Raw genomic sequence first — 27,520 nt, 5'->3', positions numbered from 1 at the left:
GCAGACAAAGGTAAAAGGATGAAATCTTGATAAGTGAATCTTTATAAATTCTTTTGGTACCTGCTGATGGACCAGATGAATCATGGGTTATGCTGTGTGTTCTTACACCTTTCAGATTAGTAAAGCGATTTCCTCTGGGGGCCCTCCTGCCTCCCTCTTCAAAAAGCAGCAAAATAACTGTTTCTTCCCAAAGTCATTGACACCATGAAGCAAACACGTAACTGTATTTGGGGGAGCGCGTGCCTGTCATGTTTCACTCAGCAGCCTTGGCTGCAGGTGGTGGATTTGGGTTCTTACATGCCGATATTTAATGTGGCCCTAGTTACTGGGGGGTGGCACGGATAACCCAGCGCCTTTACAGCCACACACGGCGTTGTATTCCAGAAGTCTGACAGACTAGCTGGCCTAATAGTGACAAGCCCAGCATAAATTTGTGCATTTTGCACTGTCTAATCTCTCTGTGCTCATCCTTTGTAATTCCTGCTAAATGTTCCCCGTTTCATGGCTGCCAGGCTGCATCAAGAACCACAGCTCCTGGAAATTCTGCTGCTTTCAAATACATAAAGCTAATTTTTGAGTCAGAGGCTAATGCAATTTGTATTGCTTCAGCCAGGCTTGGCATACGTTCCTGAGTCTGGAGATGCAGCACAACTTGCTGGGTATCACCGGAGTGCTTGGAAAGCCTGCCAGAGGAGGTCCTAGCAGGCTGAGCGTTTATAGAAATGAGTGCTTGGCAAGAGGAATACTTATTGTTTCCATGCGAGTTTTATACCAATGCAGTACATGAGAAAAAGCATAAACCACCTGCACATCCCTCAGCCCACAGACATGCTTTGAGGTAAGACTAGAAGGATGTCAAACACATTTAGAAATGTGAAGCCGTTACTCCTCCCATATGGTTTATTGAGGTTCTCAGTTTTCAAAGCATGAGTAGCAGTGAGGCCCATTATTCTTCCCAGCATGCAAAAGGCACAAGAAAGTCATCAACGTGATTCTGTGCAAAGTCTCTCTAGGAAAACACACAGCGAGGAAATGACAGGAAAGAGCCCCGATGGCAGAGAAAGCCGAAGTGCCTTCAGGAAAGTGCTGAAAAAGTCTAAAAACAGTCATACTTTTTCAGAGTCCAGATATGCTCAGTCGGTGAAAGATGCATTGCAAATCCGTGAAGGAAAACTCAAGAAACAGAGACAAAAGGCTTAAAACAATAATCTCCTTCATGTGCCAAAATGCAGGATGGAAGTCAAAATGATTTATCTCAGGAAAAAAGAGCAGCAGTTAAAGACAGACATTCAAGTCTTTAAAAAAAAGCCCACCAGAACCAGACGTAGAAAGTGGATACATTCTAAGAGCAGCTCAATAAAAAATATTCCCTTTAATGAAAATAATTTAAAAAATGGATACTTGAAGAACGCAAATCCACCTTGATTGTGACCAGCTACTGCACCCTGCTCCCAGGAAAGCTTCTGAGCACAAAACCACAACTCCTTCTGGGAGAAGAAAGTCCCCGCTACCTGTATGTGTGAAATGTGGCCAGTGAACAATGTGGAAACACAAACGTACAGGACTGAATATCCAAGTCCCAATAGTTAACTTGGGTGTTGGTAAACTTCCTGGGGTTCCTGTCTCTCCCCCTGGAGCCAGCTGGTGCTGGAGGTGGCATCATTTCCTGGTGGGCACAGCTGAGCCCATGAGCCCCTGAGCCTCTTGCTGGAGTTGAATGCTGAAACCTAAAAAAGGCATTTACAAGTTGACACATTTTTGTGGTTCTTGTTGTCTTATTTCCTTGCAGTATACATTTCTACTTCTAGACTATGGAATGTTACATTAAACAATATAATTATTCATTACCTTGCTTCAAATTTCATTACAGTTACTGAGGCTTCATCATAATTTCACACAGCACAGAGACACCAAACTAAACACCAAGCAGCCAGCACTAGATGTATTTTTTCTTTAGGTACCAATAAGCAAAATATCCCATTCCCCCCAGAGATCCCATCAGGAAGGAGGCTCCGAAGAAGGAGGGAGGTTTCCGCTTGACCAGCCTGAAGGCATTGGGTACCACTGCGGAGAGGAGTGTGGTATGTATATCTCCCAAAACTTTCCTGAAGGCGAAGCGTTTTTGTATCCTGTCAAAGAAGGACTGTAGGTTAGGCCTGCTGCCGTCTTCCCAGTATTTCTTAGAGAGTCCCAGAAACTTGAGGCGGTGCAGGGTAGCTCCTAACAAGACATCGGCCAAAGTAAAGACACATCCGCAGAGCCAAAGTTCACACTTCTGCCCTGGAGAGAGAGAAGCGATAGAGCAGGGAGGGTAAGAAGAAACCCTTGGGTGGGCACCTAAAGGCTTGTTCAAAAGACCCATGAAGGCTGGAGCATTTGCACTGGACCTGGAGTGATTTTTCTGAGCTTTCTGATGTGCTAAGAGATCAGACCCCAGCTATGTGATAGAGGATATGTGCGGCCACAAAGCTGGGAATACAAGACGATCATTTATAGCCCACATGAAGATAGAAATAGCTGTCTGCAAAATATTTTTATGTCACCTCTCTCCCAAGCCAAGACCAACAGGAGATGGCATCCTCCCGTAGCCAGGAGGTCCTTAGAAAAAGGCCCTTGGCTCCTCTTGAAGGAAGATGCAGAGCAGTGACCTCTTCTGCTGTGTTAGTGCTTGGGGGCAGCAGCAGCATTTGCCCTTGGCTGCACCGGGAGCTGTTTCAGGAGTGTCACGTTTAACTTGTCCTATTTTAGGGTTGTAAGAAATCCTCAGGAATTAAAAACATTTGTTGGCCTGGCTGCTCTCCCTGTGTGCTGCCTCTGTCTCCTATCCCGCAGCAGGGACCCAGCTCTGGGACACCAAAACTGGCAGCAAATCCACACCAAGAACCAGATTTTGGGGGAGGCAGAGCTTGGTGCGAATGCTGGACATGAGAAGAGGCATCAAAGCATTGATGGAAATAACCTCACCAGAGAGATGCCCAGGAATAAGCCAAGCTGTTGTTAGGCTGGAAGAGGTGGGCTGAGGCCAGGATAGTGTTAAACACTCCCACCATGCCCTTTCAAAACCACGAGCAGGGCTGGGATGGAGCTAAGGCAGATGAAGGGAGATGCAGGCAGGGAAGAACAGAAGAATGGGTATAAAAACTGTCCCATGAAGCCTGAGCTCCCAGCTTTGCACCAGATCCTTAATTCTGGGGCTCTTTCACTGTCCTGTAGCTGTTATATCAAGGAGGGAGAGAGCAGCACCTTTATTGCACCCCATGCAGTCACTGGTGCTGCCAGGCTGCCTACAGGGCCAGGCCAGAGGAATTACTGGTAATTAGCAGCCCTCATTTGCAGCCACTTGGCAACCTGCCTAATCCTGCTAGAGGCACAAGCCAAGTGGACAGATTGCCTGTGTCTAATTAGTCAATAAATATTGTCAATCACTAATTATCTGGGGGAATACTGCAGCCGTAGCCTCCTGGGTGCTCTGGGGACCCTGAGGATGTTCTGGCTTGGAGGCAGGAGAAGCAGGGCTGAGGTGCCTGATGTGTTCCTGGGCAAAGGAGAAAGCCCACATAGGGACAGTGACTCGCTCCCTGGTGAGACCGCTCCTTGAATCCTGTGTCCAGTTCTGGGCCCCTCACCTCAAGAAGGATGTTGAGGCTCTGGAGCGAGTCCAGAGAAGAGCAACGAAGCTGCGGAAGGGGCTGGAGAACAGGCCTTATGAGGAACGGCTGAGAGAGCTGGGGGTGTTTAGCCTGGAGAAGAGGAGGCTGAGGGGAGACCTCATTGCTCTCTACAACTCCCCGAAAGGAGGTTGTGGAGAGGAGGGAGCTGGGCTCTTCTCCCAAGTGACAGGGGAAAGGACGAGAGGGAATGGCCTCAAGCTCCGCCAGGGGAGGTTCAGGCTGGACATTAGGAAAACATTTTTCACGGAAAGGGTCACTGGGCACTGGCAGAGGCTGTCCAGGGAGGGGGTTGAGTCCCCTTCCCTGGAGGTATTTAAGGGACGGGTGGACGAGGTGCTGAGGGACATGGTTTAGTGTTTGATAGGAATGGTTGGACTCAAAGATCCGGTGGGTCTTTTCCAACCAGGTGATTCTATGATTCTATGACTCTGGGAGAGAGCTGTGATCTGGCCCTTCCGCTCTTGGCTCTGGGCTCACACCCACTGCTGAGGTCTAGAGAAGCATGGGCAATGGTTATTCGTGCCCTTTGCACCTGCAGCAGCCCCAGCTCAGATCAGCCTGTCCCAGCCAAGCGGAGCGCCTGTGGCAGGGGGTCACCTCATGCTCCTGCAGCATCTCCCACCCTCCTGCTGCCCTGCTCTGCCTGCAGTCCTGCGCCTCGGGCCGGCAGCTTGGGCTGCGTGGGAGGAGAGCTGCTGCACTGCGGCTCCTGGGAGGTTGCCAAAGGGCTGGTGCTCGTGCCCGCGGCTGAGATCCTGGCCAGGCTGTGGGCATGGCAAGGGGCAGCTCAGGGACCTGGAGCACGGATCAAAGGCAGCCGAGTGCCCGGGTGCTGCTCCAGGCAGTCCTCCAAGGGCACCTCATTAGTCTGGATTCTGCGGAGCTGTCCCAGCGCTCAGATTAATTATTGAGGGTGTTTGTTGGAGGCAATTAGGGCAACGCAGGGTGCTGCTGGAAATGCATCAGGGCTCTCAGCAAATGCCCAACCTAGTGCCTTGCAGGGCCTCACCTTGGCACCTCCAAGTGCACTTTGGTGTGGCCCCAAGCGTGACGCACGGCTTCCATGGCTGAGGCCATGCCCGGGGACAGGGGCAGCAGGGGGGCCGTGCCCTCATTAGCTGCGTCTGGGCTCTGCTCTGGCCCTGGCACTGCTGTGCTGGCAGCCACAGCCCCTGCAGCTGGGGTTACAAGCCCTGCTGGCACTGGGGATGGGAGGATGACAGTGTCATTTGAGGCCATGGCGGGACAAGCGATGCCCAGCTGTGCCCATGCACCCCTGTCTGCCAGGGTGACTCTCAGCAGGCACCCAGCTTCGTGTATTTGATGTCGGGGACGGCTGGTGTTGCTCTCTCCCACCCGCTGGTGTTTGACGCAGGTACTATAAAAGCTCCCACCGTTACAGGGCCCCTCAAATTCCCATTGGGTTTCCCTGCCCGTGCTCCACTAGGATGTGCCACAGTCCCGTGGCCAGCGGGGATTTGGCTGCAGGCCACATCCTCTACCCTGTTCTTTCAGCAGTCTGCGCTCCTTGTGCTGCAAGAGCCCAGGGTCAGCCTGTTCCTTCCTGAATCAGCCACGGCACCAGTCGCCAGCAGCCACTTGCTGGGGTAGAGGGGACCTGCAACCACACTGAGATTACTTGGAGCTCCCCTAGAGCAGCTGTGAGGACAGGGGTCCCACTGTCCCTGAGGCAAAGGATGTGGGGGCTCCTCAGAGCAGGGGTGGTTTGCCAGAGGTTCATAAAACCATGGCTGCAAAAACAACAGTCACCCAAAACCAGGAAAATTCAGCAGCAGCCCCAACCCCATCAGTGGTTGCTTACAGGGGACGTTCATCAAGGGCAAAGCCGTTGGCTGTTCCTGGCATTGCACCTCAGCCTCATGTGGAAAAACTCTCCGTAAATGCAGCCCAGGACCTACCTTGGTACTCCAGTTTCCTCTTCTCTAGCTCTGCCTCAATCTGGTCTAGCACCATCGCTAGCTCCCCAAGGATCTTCTTCAAGTAGTTCACGTCATCGTGCTCCAGGATCTTGGCCTGGGTGGAAAGTGAGGTTAGGATGGGGGATGGATGGATAGATGGTCTTTGCAACCCTGCAGGGACGTGAGGCACCAGCTGCCCATGGCAGGTCCCATGGGTCGCGTCCCCCCAGAGTCAAAGATACATGTAAGGCTCTGGCCCACTTACCATGAGCTTCTTCTGCTTGGAGAGGTAGGGCTCTGATAGCTGTGGCTCCTCTTCATGGTCCAGCTTCATCAGCTCCGTGCTGGCATTAGCTAAATGTCCTGGGGGGAGAGAGACAGAGGGCTGAGAGGGCTGTGTTTGGCAGAGGTAGGGATGACCTCGTGTCTAGTAGCAAAGCACCTTGTCCTGCATGCAAACCAGTGTTGTGGCACCAAGAAAAAAACACCCCAGAGGGACAAAATGAGCCCATTTAATGGTTTTCTGCCACTGTGCTGCCATAGGGGTGGGTGGCCAGGGCATCACATGTCCTCCTAAGGGTCACACAACTTCTTCAGCCCTCTCATCCTCTCACAGCCCGGTGGTGATGGTTGCAGGGTAAGGCAAATCCCCCTCCCTGGCCTTTACAAGGTCATGCAGGGACTAGATCAGGCTGCCCAAGGCCCCATCCAACCTGGCCTTGAACACCTCCAGGGATGGGGCAGCCACAGCTTCCCTGGGCAACCTGTGCCAGTGTCTCACCAGTCTTATGGGGAAGAAATTCTTCCTTATATCAAGCCTAAATCTGGCCCTCTCCAGTTTATACCCGTTCCCCCTCATCCTATCACCACAAGCCTTTATGAATAATTCCTCTCCAGCTTTCTTGTAGCCCCTTTCAGGTACTAGAAGGTCACTATAAGATCTCCTCAGAGCCTTCTCTTCTCCAGGCTGAACAAGCCCAACTCTCTCAGCCTATCCTTGTACGGGAGGTGCTCCAGCTCTCTGATCATCTTTGTAGCCTCCTCTGGACCCGTTCCAACAGTTCCATCTCCTTCCTATGGTGAGGATTCCAGAACTGGACACAATACTCTAGATGAGGTCTCACAAGAGAGGAATAAAGGGGTCTGGAGCCTAAAGGAGGGGAGAAATACCAGTGCCTTCCTAACAAGGTCGCTTTTCTGGCAAGGGACTTTCTCCAGGAGCAGTCCTTGCCCTGGAGTTATATTAAGCATTGTCAATGTTTTATGAGCGCTTGAAGGTCAGGTACACAGTCTTGTGCCGATTCATCCACTATCTGCAACTCAATCAGGCTGTAGTCACCCACCTTTGCCCTTAGAGCTTCGAGGGAGTGTGGGTTGTGTGGGAGATAGAGTAAATTCTTGTGCCCTAGAAAGAGCTGGGCAAGATGTGTGCATGGCCCATGTGAGCCCAGACACCCCTGGGGTCCGAAAACCTCTAGAGGGGGTCACTAGCTCCAAAATTTAGCTGTGCTTTGCCATTTCCCAGCCTTGTCCTTGCCTGCATTGTTGGAAAGGGGAGCCAAGCAAGAGTAGGGTGTCTGGCCAGGCTGTGGAGCCACATGGAGCCTAAAGGAAGGGCTGGGGGAGCCGTCCTGCTGGCACCAGCCCTGGGCAGCCCCACTGGAGAGGCAACTTACTGCGGATCTCAGCAGTCGCGTACTTTGGGATCATGGAGTCGGTGGTGAGCTCGGGGTGCAGGATGCAGCCGTGTGTGTAGGCGTCCATGGGGAGCGAGTCCAGCAGCTCCCGGTACTGCAGCACCCGCGAGTGCAGCAGGCTGCCCGGCTCTGGAATCAGCTGCGTGACATTTTCTGCAAGGGAAAAGGGAAAAACTGTTAGAGGTACGCTCATTAGTGGCTCGTTAGCCTGCACAGGACACCAGTGTGCCATTCTAGCTGGAGCTCCCTCTGAGCAGGGCTGGCTGTGGCAGTTCATTAACTCAAAACTCTGCCCCACACACACTCTGCTCCTTCCCTGCTGCCCATCCCAACCGGGAGAGCATCCAGCCTGTGCCTAGAGGTGAGCCAACCCGCAGGATCACAGGGATGTCTAAGTGTGTTGTTACCCAGCCCTGCAGCCCCATGAGCTCAGGGCAGTAAGCTCTTCATCTCTACAGCCCCTGAATTGTACACTGTGGTTTCACACCTCTCAGAAGTGGAATAAAAACTTCCTGTTCTGCAGAAAAGAGGTGAGACACAGGGATCTGAATTTGGGGTCTCTTGAGTTATGCACTCATTACACCAGTAGCAATGGTTCTTTTGGGTAACCAGGGAGCAGATGACCAGAGGAGCTGTGTACATCTTCCCTCCTTGCTCAGCTGGTGCCTCAGTCTCAGGAGCATCCCTCAGCCTGTCCAGCTCTGCTTCTTCTCACCTTGTTGGGTTTTATTCATCTTCCACAGATGGCAGTTTGCATTGTGCTCTTTTTATTACACTTTCAGCTCAAAATATATGGCAGATGACACCACAAGGAGCGAAACGTTGCTCTTGTCTCCCCCAAGAATATCAAGCCTGGTTTTTTTATGGGATCATAAATGTTTACAACATTTCCAGATCGTAGTTAATAGGTAGTGAGTAAATTTACAGCTGGGACTCTGTAAAGCCAGTTGCCCACATGCCATCCGCAGTGCAGGGCTCACCATACACTGGCATCTCAAGCTGAGCTAAGGGTGTCTCAGCAGAAGGACTTTCACAGATGTGGCTCCTTAATTAAGGACCCGCAATTATTATTCTGCTCAGCTCCACTGCTTGGCAAAACCAAGGCTTTGGGCACAGCGTGGTGACGCCCACCCAGCAGAGACACACACCTCACCCTGCCCTGGGCCACGCAGTGTCGCACCAACTGGCACCTGCAGCTGGACGGGAGCCAGGGTAGTTTTGGCTGCTCCTGTACAGCAAACATCCTAGCAGCTCTGATTCCAGGCTGCTGGCAGGCTCCGTAAGGTTGTTCTGAGAGATGGGCATCAGGGTTAGTGTCCTCTGAGTGAGCGGAGGCTTTGGTAGCTCCTCCCTGCCCACAGGCTGCTTGCTGCCTGCTCTACCTGGACTCCAAGCAGGGATTTTCCATCTAAGAAAACAGACTGGCTGAATAAAATAATAATAACCAAGCTATAGCATGCATGTTCCTCCTATAAGGCTTTCAGCCAGCACTTGATGGGTTGGTGCTGAGGATTGAAACAGGCACATCCAGAGCCACTGCCCTGTCCAGCAGTGAGACAGAGCGACCACAATGAAATAGCAGCATTCTGGCTGCCAGCCTGTGTCTTTCAGTGTGTCCCGGGGAGGTTTATTGGTAGGACAGTGCTCTTTCTGCCTTTGCACACCATGGCAGACCTGCAAGCAAGGGCTCATCAACTGATGGGCTCTGCAAAGGTGGGGTGGGGGGTCTGCAGGATGGGGCTGGGGGTGCAGCCCTTGGAGGAGACCCTCAGCCAGGCTCTGAGGTGCGTTGCCACCAGCCACTCAGCAGTGGTGCCTTGCCACCGCTGGGCTGTGCCTAGCGGGAAGCACTCTTGAAGGTGGCTTAGTGGCACGATTCACTGCTCTTTTGGGGAAAGACACACCTTGCTCATCACCCTTTACTGACAGCGGCTCCTCAGAGTGCTTGTAGGCAGCCAAAATAGGCCATGGTCTCAGTCCAGGGGAAAACATAAGTCCCTGAATATTCCTTAACAAGGAATTGAAATTGAAACTTTTGAAACTCTGCTCATTCTTGCAAGGTGAGTGATTCCCCTTTGATCCAATGTCACGGTGTCCTGACAATGCTTTTGCTAACTAGTGCTGGTGGGCGAAGGCTCAGGGCGGAGCACACGGAGCGATGCTCCAGGCCCTCTTCCCTGGAACTTCTCGATTTCTCAGTGAAAAGGCAGGAAATTGCACCTGGCTGGAAAATCTCAACAACAGGAGTTAACCAGCACACGGGCAGCACTGTGTCCTCCTCCTGCTGGGGACAGCCTGTTGTCGCATATGCTGGGCCACCTGCCCCTCGCAGAGACCGGGTGAAGCTGCTGCCCAGTGTGGGGACCATGAAGCGATGCTCCCCACTGCCCCTCAACCCTGGGGCTGCCACTGGGCAGGAAAGTGGCTCCCATTTCTTGGGACCTGTGGCCAGCATGGGCTCCTCCTGGCCAATCCCATCCCTACTGTCCCAACATTGAGCGAGCATCGTACCTCTGCGGAGCAGCAGCACCACAGTGGGGCCGGGAGAGGACAGCAGCTGAGCTGGCAAGACGCCCTTTCTTTGGGAGCTATTTTGAGATGTTTTTGATATCTCTGTTGCAAGGGGGATGAATGCTGGGGCGAACGTCGTGATGGCACAGCCTGAGCTCCCTGCTCGGCTTTGATGCGTCCCCAGTGGAGCATCCCAGCCTGACAGCCTGCAGGTTTGGGGAAATGAGGGCAAAGGGACGTGAGATGCTGGGGAGAGGCTGCTTGCTGCAGCGACCAAGCAAACACCCACCTTTGAGCAATGTCTCAGCATCCCAGTGCACTGGGCTTTGCTGGCCACCGACTGCAGCTCTGCTCTGGAGGGAATACGAGCTTCCCTCTCCAGGCTGTCCTTTCCTCTATGCTTGTGTCACATCATCCTCCTCTGGTCCACAGCATCGCTGGCTTTGTTTGAGCTTAAAGAGGCAGATTTCTTGGAAGCAAAGTGGCACTGGGGACAGCAGGGTCTCCTGCCCATGGCCAGTGGCACAGGGAAGAAGGGCAGCAGCAGCTGTCTCAAACCCAGGGAATGGCCTCAAGCTCAGCCAGGGGAGGTTTAGGCTGAACATTAGGAAAAAATTTTTCACGGAAAGGGTCATTGGGCAGTGGCAGAGGCTGCCCAGGGAGGGGGTTGAGTCACCTTCCCTGGAGGGGTTTAAGGGATGGGTGGACGAGGTGCTGGGGGACATGGTTTAGTGTTTGATAGGAATGGTTGGACTCGATGATCCGGTGGGTCTCTTCCAACCTGGTGATTCTATGACTCTATGATTCTCTCAGTGGGGTCACGGGAGTTACTGGAGTTTTTATATTGTTACCCAGGCCTGAAGTACAGAGATGGCCAAACTCAGATGCATTCCCATGGGTCACGCCCCAGCTGCAGCTCTGGTGAGATGCCACAGGGCACCACAGGGATGATGGGAAACTGTCCTGCTTGGGAGTGTGGCCGCCAATGCAGAAAAAAGGGGGACCCAGCTCTGCAGCCTCACAGAGCCTCTCCAGCATCACTTCCAATGGACACTTGAGGATTTCCACCAGAAATCCTTCATTTTCATGGGAAAACATAAAAGTCTGGGGAGGGCTGGTGGCTCACTGCTCTTCTGGGTTAAAGCTGAGACTTCCCAGGCAAAAGTGGATGCATTTGGCTAAACAGCACCTGAATTAGATCCAAGTCATGCCCCCCCACTTCCCCTGAGACGCAGCCCACCCACCCCGCCTTACCTCCTGTGAAGTTCTTCTCCATGTAGTCAATGATCTGGTTGTAATCGCTGATGATGTTGTCCCTGTGGATGATGACGGGCACCTCCTCCCCTAGGTTGAGCCTCATGAACCAGGGCTCCTTGTGCTCCATCAGGGGAATGCTGACATCCCGCTCCTCGCAGGGCAGCCCCTTCTCCGCAATCACCAGCCGCACCTGGGGTGAGAGGCCGGGGAGAATGGGCTCAGAGCAAATCAGCTGACATCCCATCACGCCTCTCCAGCCCTCGCCTACCAATTAAGCACAGCGATGCACCACAACACATGCTTGTCCTGCAAGAGGCCAAGCAGCTCTTGGCATGGGGCAGCTGCAAAACCTGGGCAGCAAAGCGAGGATTTCTTTCCCCAGCAAATGGATGAAACTCAAGCCCATCCTGACTTCACAGGATCATGGACCATCCTGCCTGCTGGTGGCCCACACAACAGGTGGAGGGGCAGTGGGAGGAGGGAGGGAGCAGCTCCCCAGCTGGGTGGGATCCGTGATGCTGCTGAGGGTCCCAACATAGCGCAGCACACACCAGAGGAGGAGGAGGCAGAGGCTGCAGCGATGTTGAGCTTTGCACCCAGTGGGTGCTACTGCTCCACTGAAGGAGGCCGGGATGCTAACTCAAGTGTGTTCTGCACTTGAGGGTGGGCTCTGAGGCCAGAACAGGGAGAATGCTTTGTTTTGTGGAGGGAGGAGGGAGGTTCAGGCAGCCCCTGCAGCCTGCGTGGCATCCCTCCTGCTCCACGGTACCGTGACCCGGGGCAGCGCCTGCCACCTTCACACCTCTTATACCAAACCTGCTTCTTTTCCTTCTTGCTGGACCAGTGAACAGCAGGTGTTGTGGGTGGGAAAGCCAAGCCAGCAGTGCAGAAGTGCAGGAATGGGGCTGGATGTGGGGTAATATCCCCATCACCCACGACTGGCTGATTCTGATTGGGGCTGATTCTACTGCTTTGCTCTGTGCTTGAGACGGTGTTGAATATTCACTCAGGGATGGCATTTTAGGCTTCGGAGTTATAAAACTTGACCCTTTAGAACTAAATATGTCAAACAGCCAAAAATCCCCTTTGGGTTGTGAGGCAGCCCCGTTTTATGGAACCACTGAATGCAGGAAAAGCACTTGTTCTCCTCCAAGTAGCAGCGGCTAAAAATACAATTAACAAATATAAGCATTTCTATGAGTACTTCGGAGTTCCTGGGGAATTAGTCATTAATTATTTAAAGAGCTGGCAAATTAATTTTTTCCTTTAAAGTCAAACAAAGAAAAGCCTTGGCCCCTCAATTGCAACTTGCTCTTGGCCTTTTCCTCCCAGCTGATGGATAAATCCCAGCCAGGACCACCCAGGGCATCAGAAGCCAAACTCCCTCTGCTTCTGTGTTCTGCTATCAAGAACTGAGGTCAAAGGCCTGGCAGGAGGCAGCTGCTGGGTGTGAAGCAGTACGGGCAGGAGGACTCAGCTCCTGGGGTACCCCCAGCACCTCCAGGTGATGGGAGCCCCTGCCAGCCCCCCAGAGAGGCTCCCAGCCAGGGGTGATGAAACATGCCCAGACCCCCCAGCCGGTGCCCACAGTGCCAGCACAGCAGCGACGAGGGATCTTGTGTAAAATAAACCAATGCTAGCTGTAAGACTCCGAAAATCCCTTTGCAGGCAGGGCTGGAACCTGGTGGGGGCTCAGGACCCTTCCACAAATAGCCCCAGCACTGTGGAGGGTGGTTCCAAGTGGCTCCTGGGGCAGAACATGGTTGGACTCGATGATCCTGTGGGTCTTTTCCAACCTGGTGATTCTATGATTCTGTGATTCTAAGAACAGGAAAAGCTTTGCCCGCAGCCAGCTCCAAATAAAACTCCTCTGCAGGAGGTTTCCTGTGCAGCCCCCGATGCTCCTGCCCTACAATGTCCATCACACCAGCTTGTCCTCATCCCCCTTCCAGCAAACACTCTTTCCTTGCAAGTGACCTCAAAGGCAAAGCTCAGAGCAGTGCCAGGTGGCTCCAGGTCCCATCTCCAGTGTCCCCAGCCCCGCAGAGGTGAGGCCAGTTGTAGGAAACCCCGTATAATAAAGTGCCTTAACTGCTGCATCCCTGCTGCTGGCGGCTAAACGAGTGAGACAACAAATAGCAGCGAGCCCAGCGCAAGGTGGGAAAGCCGGGCGTGAGCATCCCTTGCTGGAGCAGATCAGAAGCCCATTAGTCACTGGCTGCTGGCAGCGGTGAAGCCGACCATGTGCAGCTACCCTGCTGCATTGGGCATCCTCCTCTTTCTTTGTGTCTACAAGTAGGAACACGCATCTCTGGCCTCCCTGCAGGGTTCGAGGGGGCCCCTGCACCGGGGGAACTTTGTGGTGCCCTCATCCTTCTGAATATCCCATTCCCCATGTATTATTAATGGTGTGGGAATGCCGGGGGGAGGATTTGGGGCTGAGAGGGGAAGGTCAGGTTTGCTACGAAGCTGCGGTGCTGAAAAAGCAGCATTTACTATTGCCTGGAAAATGTGATTTCCCACTATTAAGCCCCATGAGCCTCGCACGGTGCCGGGGCACCCTGGGAATAGGATTAGCAGGGTGCTGCTGCAATGTGAGGGTCCATTCCCTGAGGGGAGCTGGGCTCGGGGGTGTCCCAGGGCCTGGATCAGCCTTTGTTTGCACTCCTGGCTGCGCCGGAGCAGGGCTGCAAGCAAGCAAGCACAAAGCCAGGGCGGCTCAAAAGCAAAAGCAGGATTTGGCTGAGCCCCCTCAATCCCCTCCCCAGGCAGATGCTTTTAAAACACAGAACCCCAGGTACAATAGAGCCACTTGGCCACACGCTGCCACCCTCGCCAGCCCTGGGAATGAGCCCCCTGCTCTCCCGGCACATCCATCCTCCCCAGACAAGGGGATGCCCTGGGGACTGGAGGTGATTCTTCCCCAGGAACCCAGCCGAGCGGTTAATATTTTACCTTTTGCGAGCTGAAAGACTGGGTCCAGTGGTACAAAACCAATCTGTCGTGGGATTTGAAAGCGGGGTCCGTCGGGTCCTGGTTTTCCTCCCCTTCCGCGGATTTCCCTGCATCGTTCTCCAGCGCCGAGATGGGCCACCAGCTGCAGTTGGTGGGAGTAACATTATTGGGAGTCGCCATGACAGCCTGCGAGCGAGCGGGAGAGGGACGAGGGAGCGAGCGCGGCGCTAGCCCAGCATCACATGGGCTCCTGCCAGCAGCATCACTCCCAGGGCAGCTCCATCTCCCCAGCTGGGGTGGGCAGCGCAGGGCGGTGGGCGCTGGGGGTCACAGGCGAGGATGGTGGTGCCGGTGGGGGCTGAATCGCAGCCCGTGGCCGCTCGTGGCGGGGCTCCCACGGAAACGTGCCACGCTCGCAGGCATCGCTTCAATAGGCGAGTCAGCAGCGGAGGCTCCTGCTGCCTGCCTGCCTGCCAGCTCATCAATCCGGGGCAGCTCCAGCCCCTGCGGCTCCTCAGGAATATTTTGCAGCAGAGATCAAGATTTTGACGGGTTTAGATATGGCAGACATGTAATAAATAGCAACATAGATCGATACCGGCTTTAAAATGCTGAGCAGGTGTCTTGCTTGCCTTGCAGCCTTCACGGAAAGAAGCAGGAATGGCTCTTTAAAGGTATTCACTGATTTTTGGAGAGCACAATTAATTACTGCCTATGGGGAGTTCTGTAGGCTGTATCAGGGTAGAGTCCTCGCTGAGTACCAGAGTCTCAGAGTGCCTGGCCAAGCCCTCCTGCACCAAAGCAGCCTGGGCTGGGGGCATTCCCAGAATTAGGTGTGTTGCAATTACAAACCAGATGGGTTTCCACTGCTCGGAGAGTGCAGGGGCTTCTGGAACTGCTGTTCTCTGGGTACTAGGAGCATCACTCAGAGGTTTGCAGGCAAACATGTGCAGGCAGCTGACACCCTTCTGGGCACGGCAACCTGGACACCCAGACCTGTGTTTGATGAGACTCGGCTTTGTCACACTCCATCTCTAGCAATGTGGCAGCCTGGGGATGATTTCCCAAGCATGGGACAGGCTGCTAGTGCTGGGGGTAAAAGCAGCCCAGTTATGGGGGGCATGGGGCAGGTTCTGGAGAGAACGGAGGAGACGGCTGTGCAGGCACAGGGAGCTGAGCCAGCTCACACACCAGGGCTGCACGAGGGGTCCGTATTTGAATAGCTGGGGGTGTTTAGCCTGGAGAAGAGGAGGCTGAGGGGAGACCTCATTGCTCTCTCCAACTACCTGAAAGGAGGTTGTGGAGAGGAGGGAGCTGGGCTCTTCTCCCAAGTGACAGGGGACAGGACGAGAGGGAATGGCCTCAAGCTGCGCTAGGGGAGGTTTAGGCTGAACATTAGGAGAAAATTTTTCACAGAAAGGGTCATTGGGCACTGAAACAGGCTGCCCAGGGAGGTGGTTGAGTCACCTTCCCTGGAAGCGTTTAAGGGTGGGTGGGTGGGTGAGGCGCTGAGGGACATGGTTTAGTATTTGTTAGGAATGGTTGGACTCGATGATTCAGTGAGTCTTTTCCAACCTGGTGATTCTATGAATGTGGTTCCTCCATGTGTTGCTCCCATCTTCACCCACACTGAGGCTGGTGCAGTTGCCTCAGGTGAGCAGGGAAACAGGGGAGGGTTTGGGAGAGCTGGTTCAAGTGAGGAAACTGAGGCACACTTTGCCCAAGAGCACTGGGAGGGAGCACGGCCAAACTGGTACCCAGCTGCACGAACATAGTGGAAGAAGCAACTTTCTGAGGGTTGAGAGGTGCAAATGCACCCGTTGGTGTTGTGATGTCCTGCTCCTAAGGGTGCACAGGAGGGCAATGGCACACGGAGGAAGGTGGGAAGTGCTATGTCATGTCCTGCCTCATCCCTGCCATCTCCCTCACAGGTAGCAGCCCTCAAACCCATCCTCCTTCCCCTGCTCAGAGCTTCCCAAGTGCTGCTGGAGACCCCGCACTGGTCTTGGAGACACCCACAAGGAAAGGCTCTTGCTTGGGTTCTGCTTCGGGGCTGCAAAGCCAGGTTGGCAGCCCACACTGCTGCAAACTCAGAGCAACCTGAGCTTTGAATGAAGAGCTGGCCCCACTGCCCGGTGCCATCCTGCCCTCTGCTCCACAGCCTCCCCTCCTGCCCGCTCTACTCAGGAGAACCCTCACTGCCCAGGAAGCATCTCTGGGGGCTCCTTTCACCTTTAGGTTGAAGAAATGAGCAGCTTGACCAAGCATAAGTGGTTCCCTCTTGTGGATCGCTGTCCAGAAAGCTCCATCTAGTGGCATGTTTTGTGATTAATTAATATTGTGCCATTGGGAATAAAAAATGACAAGTCACTGCATCCCTCTGGGTCCTGCAGAGGCACTTACTTATTTAGCCGGGCTTTGGCTTGATGAAGTGAGCAAGGCTTGAGGGGCAGGATTGGTGTCACCCCCTTTAGGAGTGCCCTGACCTTGCGTGACCTTGAGATCTTCTCCACCTCTTGTCCCCAGCCTCCTCACCTGTGAGAGGGGTCAACGCCGGGCTGCCCCATGGGCTGCTGTGCAGCCAGACCTGGTGGCACCAGCAGAGCCCTGACAGAAGGTGCCACTGGGGCAGGATTGTGGGTGCCAGTTGTTTGAAAATACACTGTCTGGGGTGTCTTGCCTCAGAGCTGATACAAACATGCAGGGGAGAGAACAGGCAGCCAGTGCTGGCTACAGGCCTTGGCAGGCACAAAACCACCTTCCCTGTTTTACAGGGAGGGGTTGGAAATCAAGCTGTAGAATCAACTCCATTGATTTTTTTTTCCTGGTGGCCTGATTCAGCATCTGCCAATGTAATGCATAGCCTAGGGCTCGGCTTGGCTTCTGTAAGGTGAGAAATACATTTCATTGATCCATGGTGCCCTTCTGAATCCCGCTTTGGTTGAACTAGTCCTGAAACTAGACAGGCAAGTGACTTGTAAAATGCTGGGGTGGGGGAAAGGCACTGGCAAAAACCCAGCCTGGATCCACTTTGATAGGAAGTGGAAAGGTGGGATCAGCTCTGAGGAAAGTCCTGGAAGTGCTGCAAGCCCACCAGTGCCTTCTCAGAAGATTTTAGACCTGTTCCTTTGTAGACTGATGGGGCACCCATCCTAGAGCATCTCTGGACAGAAAAAGTAGCCTCTTGGGGCAGGTACAGCAGTGAGGCTGGGAGCAGGGAGGCTGGCAAGGCCACGCTCAGCACCACTTGTAGCCACCTCTGAGGCCAAGGGCTGATGCTCGTTGATCAAGTTAATTGTGCTGTGCAGGCATTCCCAGGGATGACAACATTTGTGAGTAACACTTGAGGTTGCAGGCAGGCAGCAAGTAGGAGTCACTGAGTGAGAGCTGAACTGGGGAGGCTTTGGTGGAAACAGTAAGTTTGGGATTCCGTTCTCCAAAAAGTCACCTTGAGCAATGCCAAGTTAGCAGCAGTGTTCCAGCAGGTTTGCTACAAGCCTGATTGTTGCATTCAAGAACCCAAAACACCTGCCTTTCCTCTACCACAGGCAGCACTGGGCACCCTTAAACACAGCCACAAATGGTCAGTCATGCAGAACACTGAACTGCTGAGTTGTTGTCTTTTCTTTCCCCTTTTGTTCCTCCCTCATTACGATACTTCTGTCCTGCCCAGGACACAATAGAAATGTGCTTGGATCACCTGCTCTCAAACTCTTTCTCCTGTCCCTCCTTCTGTCATTTCAAATTCACAACAGCAACTGCTCCAAGAATACCTTTAGCCAGGCAGGCAGCCCACATTTCCAAGGAGAAGAGCCTCGCTGTGCCCCTTTCCAGGGTTCCAGCTCCAGAGGGGATGAGACAACCAACTGCAGTTTTAAGTAACCGTACTTGTGCATGTTAGAGATGGGCCCCAGCTTCAAACACACGGACCCCAGGGCAACGCTTGCCGAGACAGGGTAATCATTAGTCTAAAAGGGAGAAATTGCATCTATAATACCTTCAAATGATTTTAAAGAGGGCAGAATCCAACATATGAATAGAAACTTGAGCAAACACCCTCTGCCAAAGTAGAAGTGGCCTTTGATAAACAGCAGCAGCAAAGATAACAAGTCCCAAGTATCTACCTTCAAAAGCAAAGTGCAGATTTACTAAACGGAAAAAGAAGGGAAAGAGAAGAAAGCACAACCACAGCTGTGTGCATTGGTATGGAGGATGGCACTGGAAGAGGAAGAGAAGGTACTTAATCTGAGAAAATTTAGAAACCAGTTAAATTTAATGTGAGAGTATGAGCCAGTATCACAGGCTGAATAACTGCATGGCACTTAAGAGAAAATCAAGTTTTAGTTCTACTCTTACATTAACTTACTTGGATTTATTTGAACTTTAAATCTCAACTTGAGGGTTGATTAGAACGCAATCTACGGGCTGTAATTATCATCTAGAACGTCTGAGACATCTCTAGCACAGAATACAAGGCCAACTGCCTACGCCTGCTGTAATCTATTTTTGTACGACTGCTTGTGAGTCCTTGACTTGCTGACCACTGATTTTCAAGCATGTAAGTAAACATCACAGTATTTTTCTCAAACACAGTTGTTTAGCACATGTGAACAGCTGATACAGAAGACTGCTTTCAGTGTTTTAAAACTAAAAAGGTCACGAGGGAAGATGAGTGTAAATCAAATTATTCAGGCTTTAATTTGCTGGGGTTTGACAAACATTTATTAATGCAAGTCGCAGCAACAGAACTTTTTATTTCAATATTTTCAACCAGAAGGAATGTTGCAGCTCTACACCACACAGCCTGTACGATGCACACTTCTCGTTTACCCTACTTCCACGCTGCTTTGTGTATCAAACATACTCAGAAACAATCTGTATAGATGGCTCCACCATCTCCACTTCTGAGACAGCATGGCCAAAAAAAAAAACTGTTAGCCTGCTTCATTGTACCCTAAATTATTCCATCTGTAAAGCACAAATAACAAAATATATTTTTGCTTCTAAAAGCTTCACTTATCTGCAGAAAAATAGAACTGCTTAAGAGTGAGCTAGTTAGATTATGAAAGCACACACCCGCACATTCTGCACCTCCCAACAAATTTGTGAGGAAGAAGCATTCAAAATTTGATTCAACTAAAAACGAGGCAGATGATAGTGTTCAATGAAAGGAGATCCATCCTATCCAAAATACTGAACGCCTTCTCATTTCTTCTGTCTAGAGCAGGATGAGGACAGGGCTGAAGCTAGGAAACATTTCTCTAAGTACTGAGACACATTAAGAATGAACCTTCCAAACAAAGCAAATATTCAGAAAAAAAAACCAAAACCTAGAAGGCTTTTTTTTTTGCCCAAACATCATGAAAACAACACACAGAGCTTGGATAGCCACAGCACAAACCAAAGAACAAAGGGAGTTCACTTGATCTACAGTGCTTTCATTATGGTATTCAGAGACTTTAGTGCACTCTTGTTAGAACTAAGCTCAGAAACTATATTCCATTTTTTATTTTATTAGAAAACTAAACTGTACGAGGCAAAGAAATATTTGATTAAACACAACAGTGAAAACATGGCACTGACAAGGCATTTAACCCAACCATTACCACAAACTGATCCACGATTCTCTATTGCTTTCAGTCAAGTATACATCATTTCTGCCATGTGAGACATTTTCTTGGGAATATACAAGTAGTATTCCATGTATCCTGAAAGATCTTCAATAGTCACGTCATCCACAAAGGCTCGAGCTTGCTCAGAACAAGACCTGGGAGAACCTGATGAGGCTGTCCCACATGGGGATCTGTTTTGAAGGGACTGAGCATGGACTCCTAGGACTGCCTTTTCGCATTCTGACAGGACGCTCCGTAGGCCAGAGAAAGAGTACACTTCCATGGTTCGCCACTGTTTGCACTGGCATTTCTTGTCCGTACAAGGGCACTGCTTGCTGTTGCTAAGCATGGATAAGGACTGGAAATCTGAGGTTTGGCTAGAATGCAGGCTAGTTTCAAAGGATGAGGAGAGAGTAGGGTAATTCTCTCTTGACTTCTCCAAAGGCTCTTCAGCGGTGGTGGCGGTGAAAGCTTCCGAAGGTTCAGTTCTGTTGTCACTGGCCTCAAAAGGAGAATCGTGCCTATCCTTCGTACCGTGTTCTGCTGTAACAAAAACGTCTGAACTGATGTTACCCTTGGATGTCTCTGCCTGGGTTTTGTGTTTCAGCTGGTCGTTGGCTTTCATGTTGCAATATGTAAACTTGGGAGGATGCAGGACAGGAGATTTGGAGCGTCTGCGACGTGGGACTCTTGCCGACCCTCTGAAAGGCTTTCTCACACACCTGCAGGGTTGTAATAGGTGTGCAAGTAGGTAACTCCAGAATCCACATCACAGCTCAATAAGCTCTAAATCGTGGCTAAAAACATTTTAGATTTTTTTTTTTCTGCTTAGAAAAATCAAGTGACTGGTCCCTAATAGCCTCCAACAGGAACAGGGGAGAAGTCTGAAGAGATTGGGGATCCCTCAAAGGAAAGACGCATGCAAACAGGCCTCGTTTAAAGGTACTTCCTCCCAAATCTTCTGTGTTATGCAAATGATACTTTGTCATCCCACACTGAACTGTAGTGCAGAATCTGGATATCAGTTGAAGCTGCTCACAGAAGTGCACTGAATATCCAGGGACCTCAATACAGAAATAAAACAACTCAAGAAAGAGGTGCGAGAGGTTTGCAGAGGTAGAAAACTTCAAGAAAAGGACTTCTGAGGAAATCAATGGAAAAGAAAATTTTAGGTACCTTCTCTAAGAGAAGAGGCAATATTGTTTTTAAAGTCTTTGATGAAAGCCCTTTAAAAAAACATATCAAACAGTTACAGTAAAGTTTTGAAATATGAAGGAGAGAAAAGATATGCTGAAGCAACTAATTAACAACTTTCATTGGAAACAGTCATGTCTCAAAACAGAAACACATGCACAGTGCAGTGAATAGTATGTTTTACCCATGCCACGCTTCCTTAGAGCAGACAGTCTGTTGCTTGGCTCCATCCACGGCTGCTCTCGGTATTCTGAGAACTGTCCCGTCGCCCACAGACAGCGCTGCAATACATCTGAATAAAAAGGAAAATGCCACATTACAGAAGTACCTGAACAAACTGTTTCAGAGGTTTAGATTCAGCCTATTCATTTTAGATGCTTAGCTAAAACATTGAAGCTTGCTGCCTTGACTTCCTCTACAGCCAGTGATTAGAAACAGGATATTGCAGAGATCAATCTAACTGCTCTTACTATATTAACCTCAGGAAAGTGTCTAAAGATAGGTGAGATGAAATTAAAGGAGGCCAAAACACCCAGAGGCTGATGTCATGTACCAAATGTACCAAAATGACACATGAAAGGAATGTAAACTCAGGTTCCAAACGTTCTTGTCAGACAATAGTTTAGATAGACTCCTACTCATCTAAAATGCAAAATCAGGAACCCACAGCAGCGGAGGAGTCGTCGGTGAAGCAGCAGATGAGGTACAACAGTCAAGGACAGATTACTAATATATTTCTCATTAAATTTCCCAGATAAAACTGGAATGAAAAAAACATTTGGCCCTGGAGGTACAGACAACAAATATAAATGCCTCAGCATGCGAATCTGTAGTTTTGATGGCTGTACATGTGATCCAGAATGCAGGAAAGAAATCGTAAGAAATGAGACTGAAATTCCAGCAGAAGAGACCGAGTACTCTGCCCTTAAGTTGATTAGTCACAGGACTTGAGTTGTTCAAAACACATGCCTGCAAAACAAGACCTTTTTATTCGTAAGACAATATAATCAGGAATCAATCACAATTCCACAGTCTTATATCGGTAATACACCAAAAGTGGTGTGCTTAGTAAGTACAGCTCCTTACTAGAGAATAGCTACTTTTTTCCACATTTACGAGAAGAACAACACAGGAAACAAGTAGCAAAGCAAAATATATTTTAACATGCAGCGCAAGTCATGAACGTATTGATGGCTATGGAGGTGAAATCACAAGGGAACATCAGTTATCAGTTCAAAGCTTTCCCTTGCGTCTGTGAACGCCTGAAGATGTGAAGTACCTCGCAATATGTTAGACTGCACAATTTTATTAACTCCTACTTTTAAGACGCTTTTACTACATATTGTAAGTACACCCAGCATGATATCAAGTAAGTTCTTAGTATAAGAATGTCTGCAGACATTCTACTCTGCAAAATCTCATAAATTCAGAAACTTGCTCGTATTCAGCCTTGATGATTTCCAGCGAGAACTGGGCTCTCCAGCACATTACGAAGAGACACTGTGGCCTCACAGACACTTTCCAAGGAAATCTGCAAGTGCAACAGTAAAGGCTGATAGTGTGGCTGAAGACATCAGCATTCACATCAAAGGACAAACAAGTTCTGTATCACACAAGATTACTTCAGCTACCTCAACAGTTAAGAGTGGGTTAACTGCTTTGGGTGAGTCATTTCATGTTTTCATATAGTCACTGTGTAATTTCAGTTGGGTACTGTGTCAAAATTAGTCAGCAATAAATGCCTGCTTTGCTTATTAGACAGTTATGATGACTGCATTTCATGTGAAACGATGCAGTTTTCTCCTCTTGGAAAGTAAGGAACCTTTCACTAAATGACATTTGTTTAGAGATTCATAAAAAAGGAAAACAAATACAAATATATAATAACAAACTGACAAATTAACACAGTCCTTTTTGTTGCTTACTCACCCTGCTGCATCCACCCTCAGCTTTTTGAAAGCTGTTTGCAGACTCTCTTCCTCTTCATCTTTAGCTTCCAAGTCCATTGATGGGCTCTCAGTGTGTAACCCACTGTGCCATATAGAAAACGCTACAAGACAGAAATTAGGATTTGATGGTTTAAACATGCCTCTACAAAACTGAAATGATAATCGATGCTTGTTCTTCTGCAGGCAACACCTCTGCCTTCTTTCTAGTCCCTTCCACTATTTCCCACTGCAACCTCTGAACTCTCAGAAGAATTGTTTGTTTGGAAAAGACCTTTGAGATTGAGTCCAACTGTACCTGTCCAGTACTAAATCATATCCCTGAACACCTCATCTACCTGTCTTTTAAACTCCTGCAGGGATGGTGACTCCACGCATTCCGTGGGCAGCCTGTTCCAGTGCCTGATAACCCTTTTGGTTGAAGAAATTTTTCCTGATGTCTAATCTGAACCTCTCTTGGTGCAACTTGAGGCCGTTTCCTCTTGACCCATCACTTATTACTTGAGAGAAGAGACCAGCACCCACCTCACTACAACATCCTTTCAGGTAATTGTAGATAACGTAGACAGTTTCCCCTCATTCCCCACCCCCACCCCCCTTTTCTCTAGGCTAAACAACCCCAGTTCTCTCAGCCGCTCCTCAAAAAAATTGTTCTCCAGCTCCTTCACCAGCTTTGTTGCTCTTCTTTGGACACACTCCAGCACCTCAACATCCTTCTTGTAGTGAGAGGCCCAAAACTGACCACAGGATTTGAGGTGTGGCTTCATCAATGCCGATTACAAGAGCACAATCCATTCCCCTGTCCTGCTGGCCACAACATTTCTGATACAGCTGCTGTGGCTCCTCCCTGCTGACACTGGGCAGTACTGGCGAGGGGAACAGGACATGGCAGGCCCCTGCCGACCCGGCAGCCTCAAAGGCCATGGCAGCTCCCAGTGACACCAAAAATACTGGTAAATAAACTGTCTAAGACTCAGTTTGGAGTTTTAGAGTGAGCACGTTTTATCAGGCCTGGACTACATGAGGCAGTGATCTCCATCAGTCGAGTGCAGCGAGGCAAGAGGTGGTGACAGAATGTTTCCCACTTACATGCACGTATATTCCCAGAAATCTTACGCAAATTCTATTACTTTCCAAGGATTAATTTTAATGTTGTTACAAATTTCACACCAGTGAAATCTCTTGCCAATTTAAAGCTCTGGGGCCAGCTCTTAGTCTGACCTTACATTTGAGATAGGGAAAGGCTACAAACAGAAGATTGTAGAATATTATAGAAGAACAGACGGCTGTTCAGCACAGCTCACGCTGAACACGAGAAGTTATCACCTGCAAAGAACGAACAGTGTCTAGAAAAACACCGTTTTAAAGAAAACATGCGATCAGGGGGAACTTATGCCTAACTTTCAGGAAAAAAAAACAATTACTTCGATGAACTTTACTCTACTTTAGCTTAAATCAACAACGTTCCACTTATTGGAACAGCAACTCCTTCTGATGTCACAGCAGGGCCGCCGTTTCGCAGCGGCCCCGCCGGCTGCCCCGGGGCCGGCCTCCCCCGCACGGCCCGGCGTTAACGGCCGCTCCCTCACGGCCGCCCCACCCCCCCGCGTCCCTTCCCCGTCCCCATCCCTGCCCCCATCCCTCTCCCCCTCCCTCCGGGATCGGACGGAACGGGACGAGCCCCGCAGGCCTTACTCACCTCCACTCCGCAGCCCGGGCGGCCGCCAACCGGAAGTGACGTCAGGCGCGCGACACCGCCCTCACTTCCGGTGCGGAGGGGCTGGGCTGGGGGAGGCGGCGAGGAGGAGGAGGAGGGAGCGGCAGCCGCGGCCCGGCGGGCGGGGCTGGGGGTGCGGTGAGTGCGGGCTCGGGACCTGCCGCTTGGGACCCCCGCCCTTCTCTCTCGGGATCCCTCCCTCCGCCCTTTCCCTCTCGGGATCCCCCCCCTCCTCCCCTCCTTCTCGGGATTCCTCCCTCCTCCTTCTCAGAAGCCCCCCGTCCTCGGGATTCTCCCCCCCTCCTCCGCCCGGGACCATTGCTCGTGATCCCTACGCCCCCATGTCACCCTCATCCCCCCCCATGTCACCCTCATCCCCCCCCATGTCACCCTCATCCCCCCCCATGTCACCCTCATCCCCCCCCATGTCACCCTCATCCCCCCCATGTCACCCTCACCCTCCCTTCATCCCCCTTCGTTCTCATCCCCCTTCGTTCTCATCCCCCTTCGTTCTCATCCCCCTTCGTTCTCATCCCCCTTCGTTCTCATCCCCCTTCCTTCTCATCCCCCTTCCTTCTCATCCCCCTTCCTTGTCATTCACCCCTCATCTCATCCCCCCTCTTCTCACCCACCCCCCCTCCTCCCCTCTGCCCCTGGCAGTGCCGGGGCTCTCTCGCTGAGGAGGGAGCACTGGCACCCAACACCGCACCCTGTAGCACCCAGATATAAGTATTCTGTATTTTCATACTCCTAACCTGTTAACAGTAACATAGAACTGCTTTTTTTTTAGCATGGTAGGCACTCTGAAGTTAGCGTAGTTACCCAAAACCACGATGGGAGCTGTCTTTTCTGCACTGAATTGGCCACTTTGCACTAATGCTTATTGCCTGTAGCGGTAATGATCTATGCCTGTACCAGCACTGAAACAAGTACTTACTATTAGAAAAAGTGCAACATGTTATTGCAAAAATTGGAATGTTTTTCATTTAAGCTGAAGTAGAGTGAAGTTTCATCTAAGTAGTTGTATTTTTTTGAAAGTTAGACAGGCTGTCCCTCTGTTTTTCTTTAAAACAGTGATTTTGCCAGGTACTGTTTGTTCTTTGAAGATAAGGTCTTGTGTTCTGTGATCTGTGCTGAACAGTTGTCTCTTCTTCTGTATTCACCTCTGCTTTCAATGTTTCTCTGTTTCAAAGGCAAGGCCAAGGAAAAAGCTGGTGCCAGCTCCAAATTAGCAACAGTTTTGAGTCTTGTGAAGCTCACAACAATGTTAAAATTAGTCTTGGGAAGTAATAGAACATGCATAAGATTTCAGGGAAAATTTATGCATATGCATACAAGTGGGAAAAATATTCTGTCCCCAGCTTTTGTCTCGCTGCATACAATTGATGGAGATCAACCTTCACATGGCTCTGGCTTGATAAAGGGTGCTTGCTTTCCAAAACGAGTCTTAGAGAGTTTATTTGCCAGCATTTTCAGTATCAGCACCATCAACTTAGAACAATTATTATGTCTAATTACATGCATCGTGCCGTGGGGCTGCAATGGACATTTCTGTTGTCAGAACAGAAATCTCAGCAGAAAACATACACAGGCATTTTTCAGACATAAGGTGCAGGATAAATGTTTGGTATTTGGAGAAACGTGGTATACTGCTGTTGATTCACTCCATCTGCCAGCATACCAATTTAATGAGTTTCTTTCAACTAACATGAAGAAAATCAAAATATATCTTACATATATATTTTTATAAGTAACAAACTAGCTACTTACAGTAGTTTAGTAACCACCGTCTCTCCCCAAGTTGTTCCAGATGAATTGATGAACACAAAGGAAGAAAAGGTAACAAAACAACACAGCATCCAGTGGGGCCCAATGTCCCAAGCCACTCAGAAACGGCTGTGGATGCACTGGGAAGGAGATAAGGAACACGTGGGGCTGGACACAGTATTAAGCTTAGAGGGGTTTCACAGTAATTTGTCATTTCTTGGTGTCAGTGCTAACTGGCTATTGTGTCTGAAGTTTATGCTTAATGCTGGCAGGGTGTGGGTTTTTATCTGAATGAATTCTGCATCACTTTGCGGGTTTGCTGGGTTAGCAGTGAAGGGCAGCACGGTAAATGTCTAGTCTAAGCTGGCAGTACATTTTAAGTCATGTACAGTGATTTTAAAATGTTTTACTATCATTTTCTTTCTAAAGTTATGTGATACAGGGGCGTGGCACTTTAGAAATTCAGTCTACAGCCTTTTTTTATTATTATTGTAAAGAACCTTCTTTTTGGGTCAAAGGAAAAAAAACTTTCTGAAGTAGGGGCCATCTGTTTCACAGGGTTAGTGATAGTTAACTAAGAGGCTGACTGAAACACCAACTGGCTCAGATGAGTGTTAAGCCTCTGTGTTGGCTTCCTCCTCTTGTGTTTACTTGCCGTGTGACTCAGAGACAACGTGCACCTTGAAGTTGTTATGATACATTATCCTTGTGTCACGTAATAGCTGTCTGCAATACATGGCATCCAGAGGAAATCGTAACAGAGTGAGCAACCGGAACAACAGCAGGGAGAGCTGCCACCTCTAACTGGAGTGAGGTGGTGAGGGAACAAAAATCACCTCTCTGTATCTGCTGCAGAGGTTCAGATCACACCTCTCTCTTCACCGAGACCTTTGCAGTAAAAAAAGCTGTTGCTCAGCTGGTTAAAGTAGTGCTAACATAGGTGTTATTGGTGTACTATTAGGTAGAGTTAGCGCTCTAAGCTGTTATCATGTGTTGGATTTGGATTGTTGCCTTCCTAATGGATTCTTAGCGCTTCCAGAAGGTACAGAATCGTGGAGTGGTTGAGGTTGGCAGGGATCCTTGGAGGTCCAACCCCTTTGCCCTTTGTAGGGCTACCTCAGGCTAGTAGTGCAGGACCATATCTAGACAACTTTTGAATATTTATGAAGAGGGAGACTCCACAGCCGCCCTGGGCAGCCTGTCCAGGTGCTTAGTCACCCTCACAGCAAAGAAGTGTTTCCTTACACTTGGATAGCACCTCCTGTATTTCAGTG

The 27,520-nt window shown here is 50.3% G+C and overlaps 2 protein-coding genes across 3 annotated transcripts; both read right to left on the bottom strand.

Moving 5' to 3' along the window:
* Positions 1-1,669: 1,669 nt before the first annotated feature.
* On the bottom strand, positions 1,670-14,526 carry GDAP1L1 (ganglioside induced differentiation associated protein 1 like 1). The gene is made up of 6 exons (XM_069871854.1): positions 14,011-14,526; positions 11,053-11,245; positions 7,267-7,440; positions 5,856-5,953; positions 5,591-5,705; positions 1,670-2,280 (listed from the first exon to the last, which is right to left on the bottom strand). Exons 1-6 carry the CDS (start codon positions 14,188-14,190, stop codon positions 1,937-1,939), a joined length of 1,104 nt encoding a protein of 367 aa, XP_069727955.1. The 5' UTR covers positions 14,191-14,526; the 3' UTR covers positions 1,670-1,936.
* A 4,153-nt stretch (positions 14,527-18,679) lies between these two features.
* On the bottom strand, positions 18,680-24,531 carry LOC138728589 (oxidative stress-responsive serine-rich protein 1-like). Of its 2 annotated transcripts, XM_069872076.1 has the most exons (4): positions 24,462-24,531; positions 22,746-22,866; positions 21,001-21,108; positions 18,680-20,344 (listed from the first exon to the last, which is right to left on the bottom strand). In XM_069872076.1, exons 2-4 carry the CDS (start codon positions 22,820-22,822, stop codon positions 19,651-19,653), a joined length of 879 nt encoding a protein of 292 aa, XP_069728177.1. In that variant the 5' UTR covers positions 22,823-22,866; positions 24,462-24,531; the 3' UTR covers positions 18,680-19,650. The 2 variants fall into 2 exon arrangements, with proteins under 2 accessions (XP_069728177.1, XP_069728176.1); XM_069872075.1 differs by lacking the exon at positions 24,462-24,531 and having other exon boundaries at positions 22,746-22,923.
* Between the last annotated feature and the right edge of the window lie 2,989 nt (positions 24,532-27,520).

This window comes from Phaenicophaeus curvirostris, chromosome 18 (assembly GCF_032191515.1).
Source record: "Phaenicophaeus curvirostris isolate KB17595 chromosome 18, BPBGC_Pcur_1.0, whole genome shotgun sequence".
NCBI lineage: Eukaryota > Metazoa > Chordata > Aves > Cuculiformes > Cuculidae > Phaenicophaeus > Phaenicophaeus curvirostris.
Note: the sequence above shows the minus strand (reverse complement) of the source record. Positions and strands in the feature narration are given on the sequence as shown.

Bases quoted from the DNA above. Each gene is read 5' to 3' on its own strand.
- GDAP1L1 (XM_069871854.1), bottom strand. From the start codon at position 14,190: ATGGCGACTCCCAATAATGTTACTCCCACCAACTGCAGCTGGTGGCCC. The intron at 5,954-7,266 runs GTAAGTTGCCTC...CTCTCCCCCCAG, and splicing joins CGCGACTGCTGAGATCCGCA to GACATTTAGCTAATGCCAGC. The intron at 5,706-5,855 runs GTAAGTGGGCCA...CTTTCCACCCAG, and splicing joins CCAAGCAGAAGAAGCTCATG to GCCAAGATCCTGGAGCACGA.
- LOC138728589 (XM_069872075.1), bottom strand. From the start codon at position 22,903: ATGTTTAAACCATCAAATCCTAATTTCTGTCTTGTAGCGTTTTCTATA. The intron at 21,109-22,745 runs GTGAGTAAGCAA...CTTTTTATTCAG, and splicing joins CTGAGGGTGGATGCAGCAGG to ATGTATTGCAGCGCTGTCTG. The intron at 20,345-21,000 runs GTAAAACATACT...ACAACCCTGCAG, and splicing joins TCTAAGGAAGCGTGGCATGG to GTGTGTGAGAAAGCCTTTCA.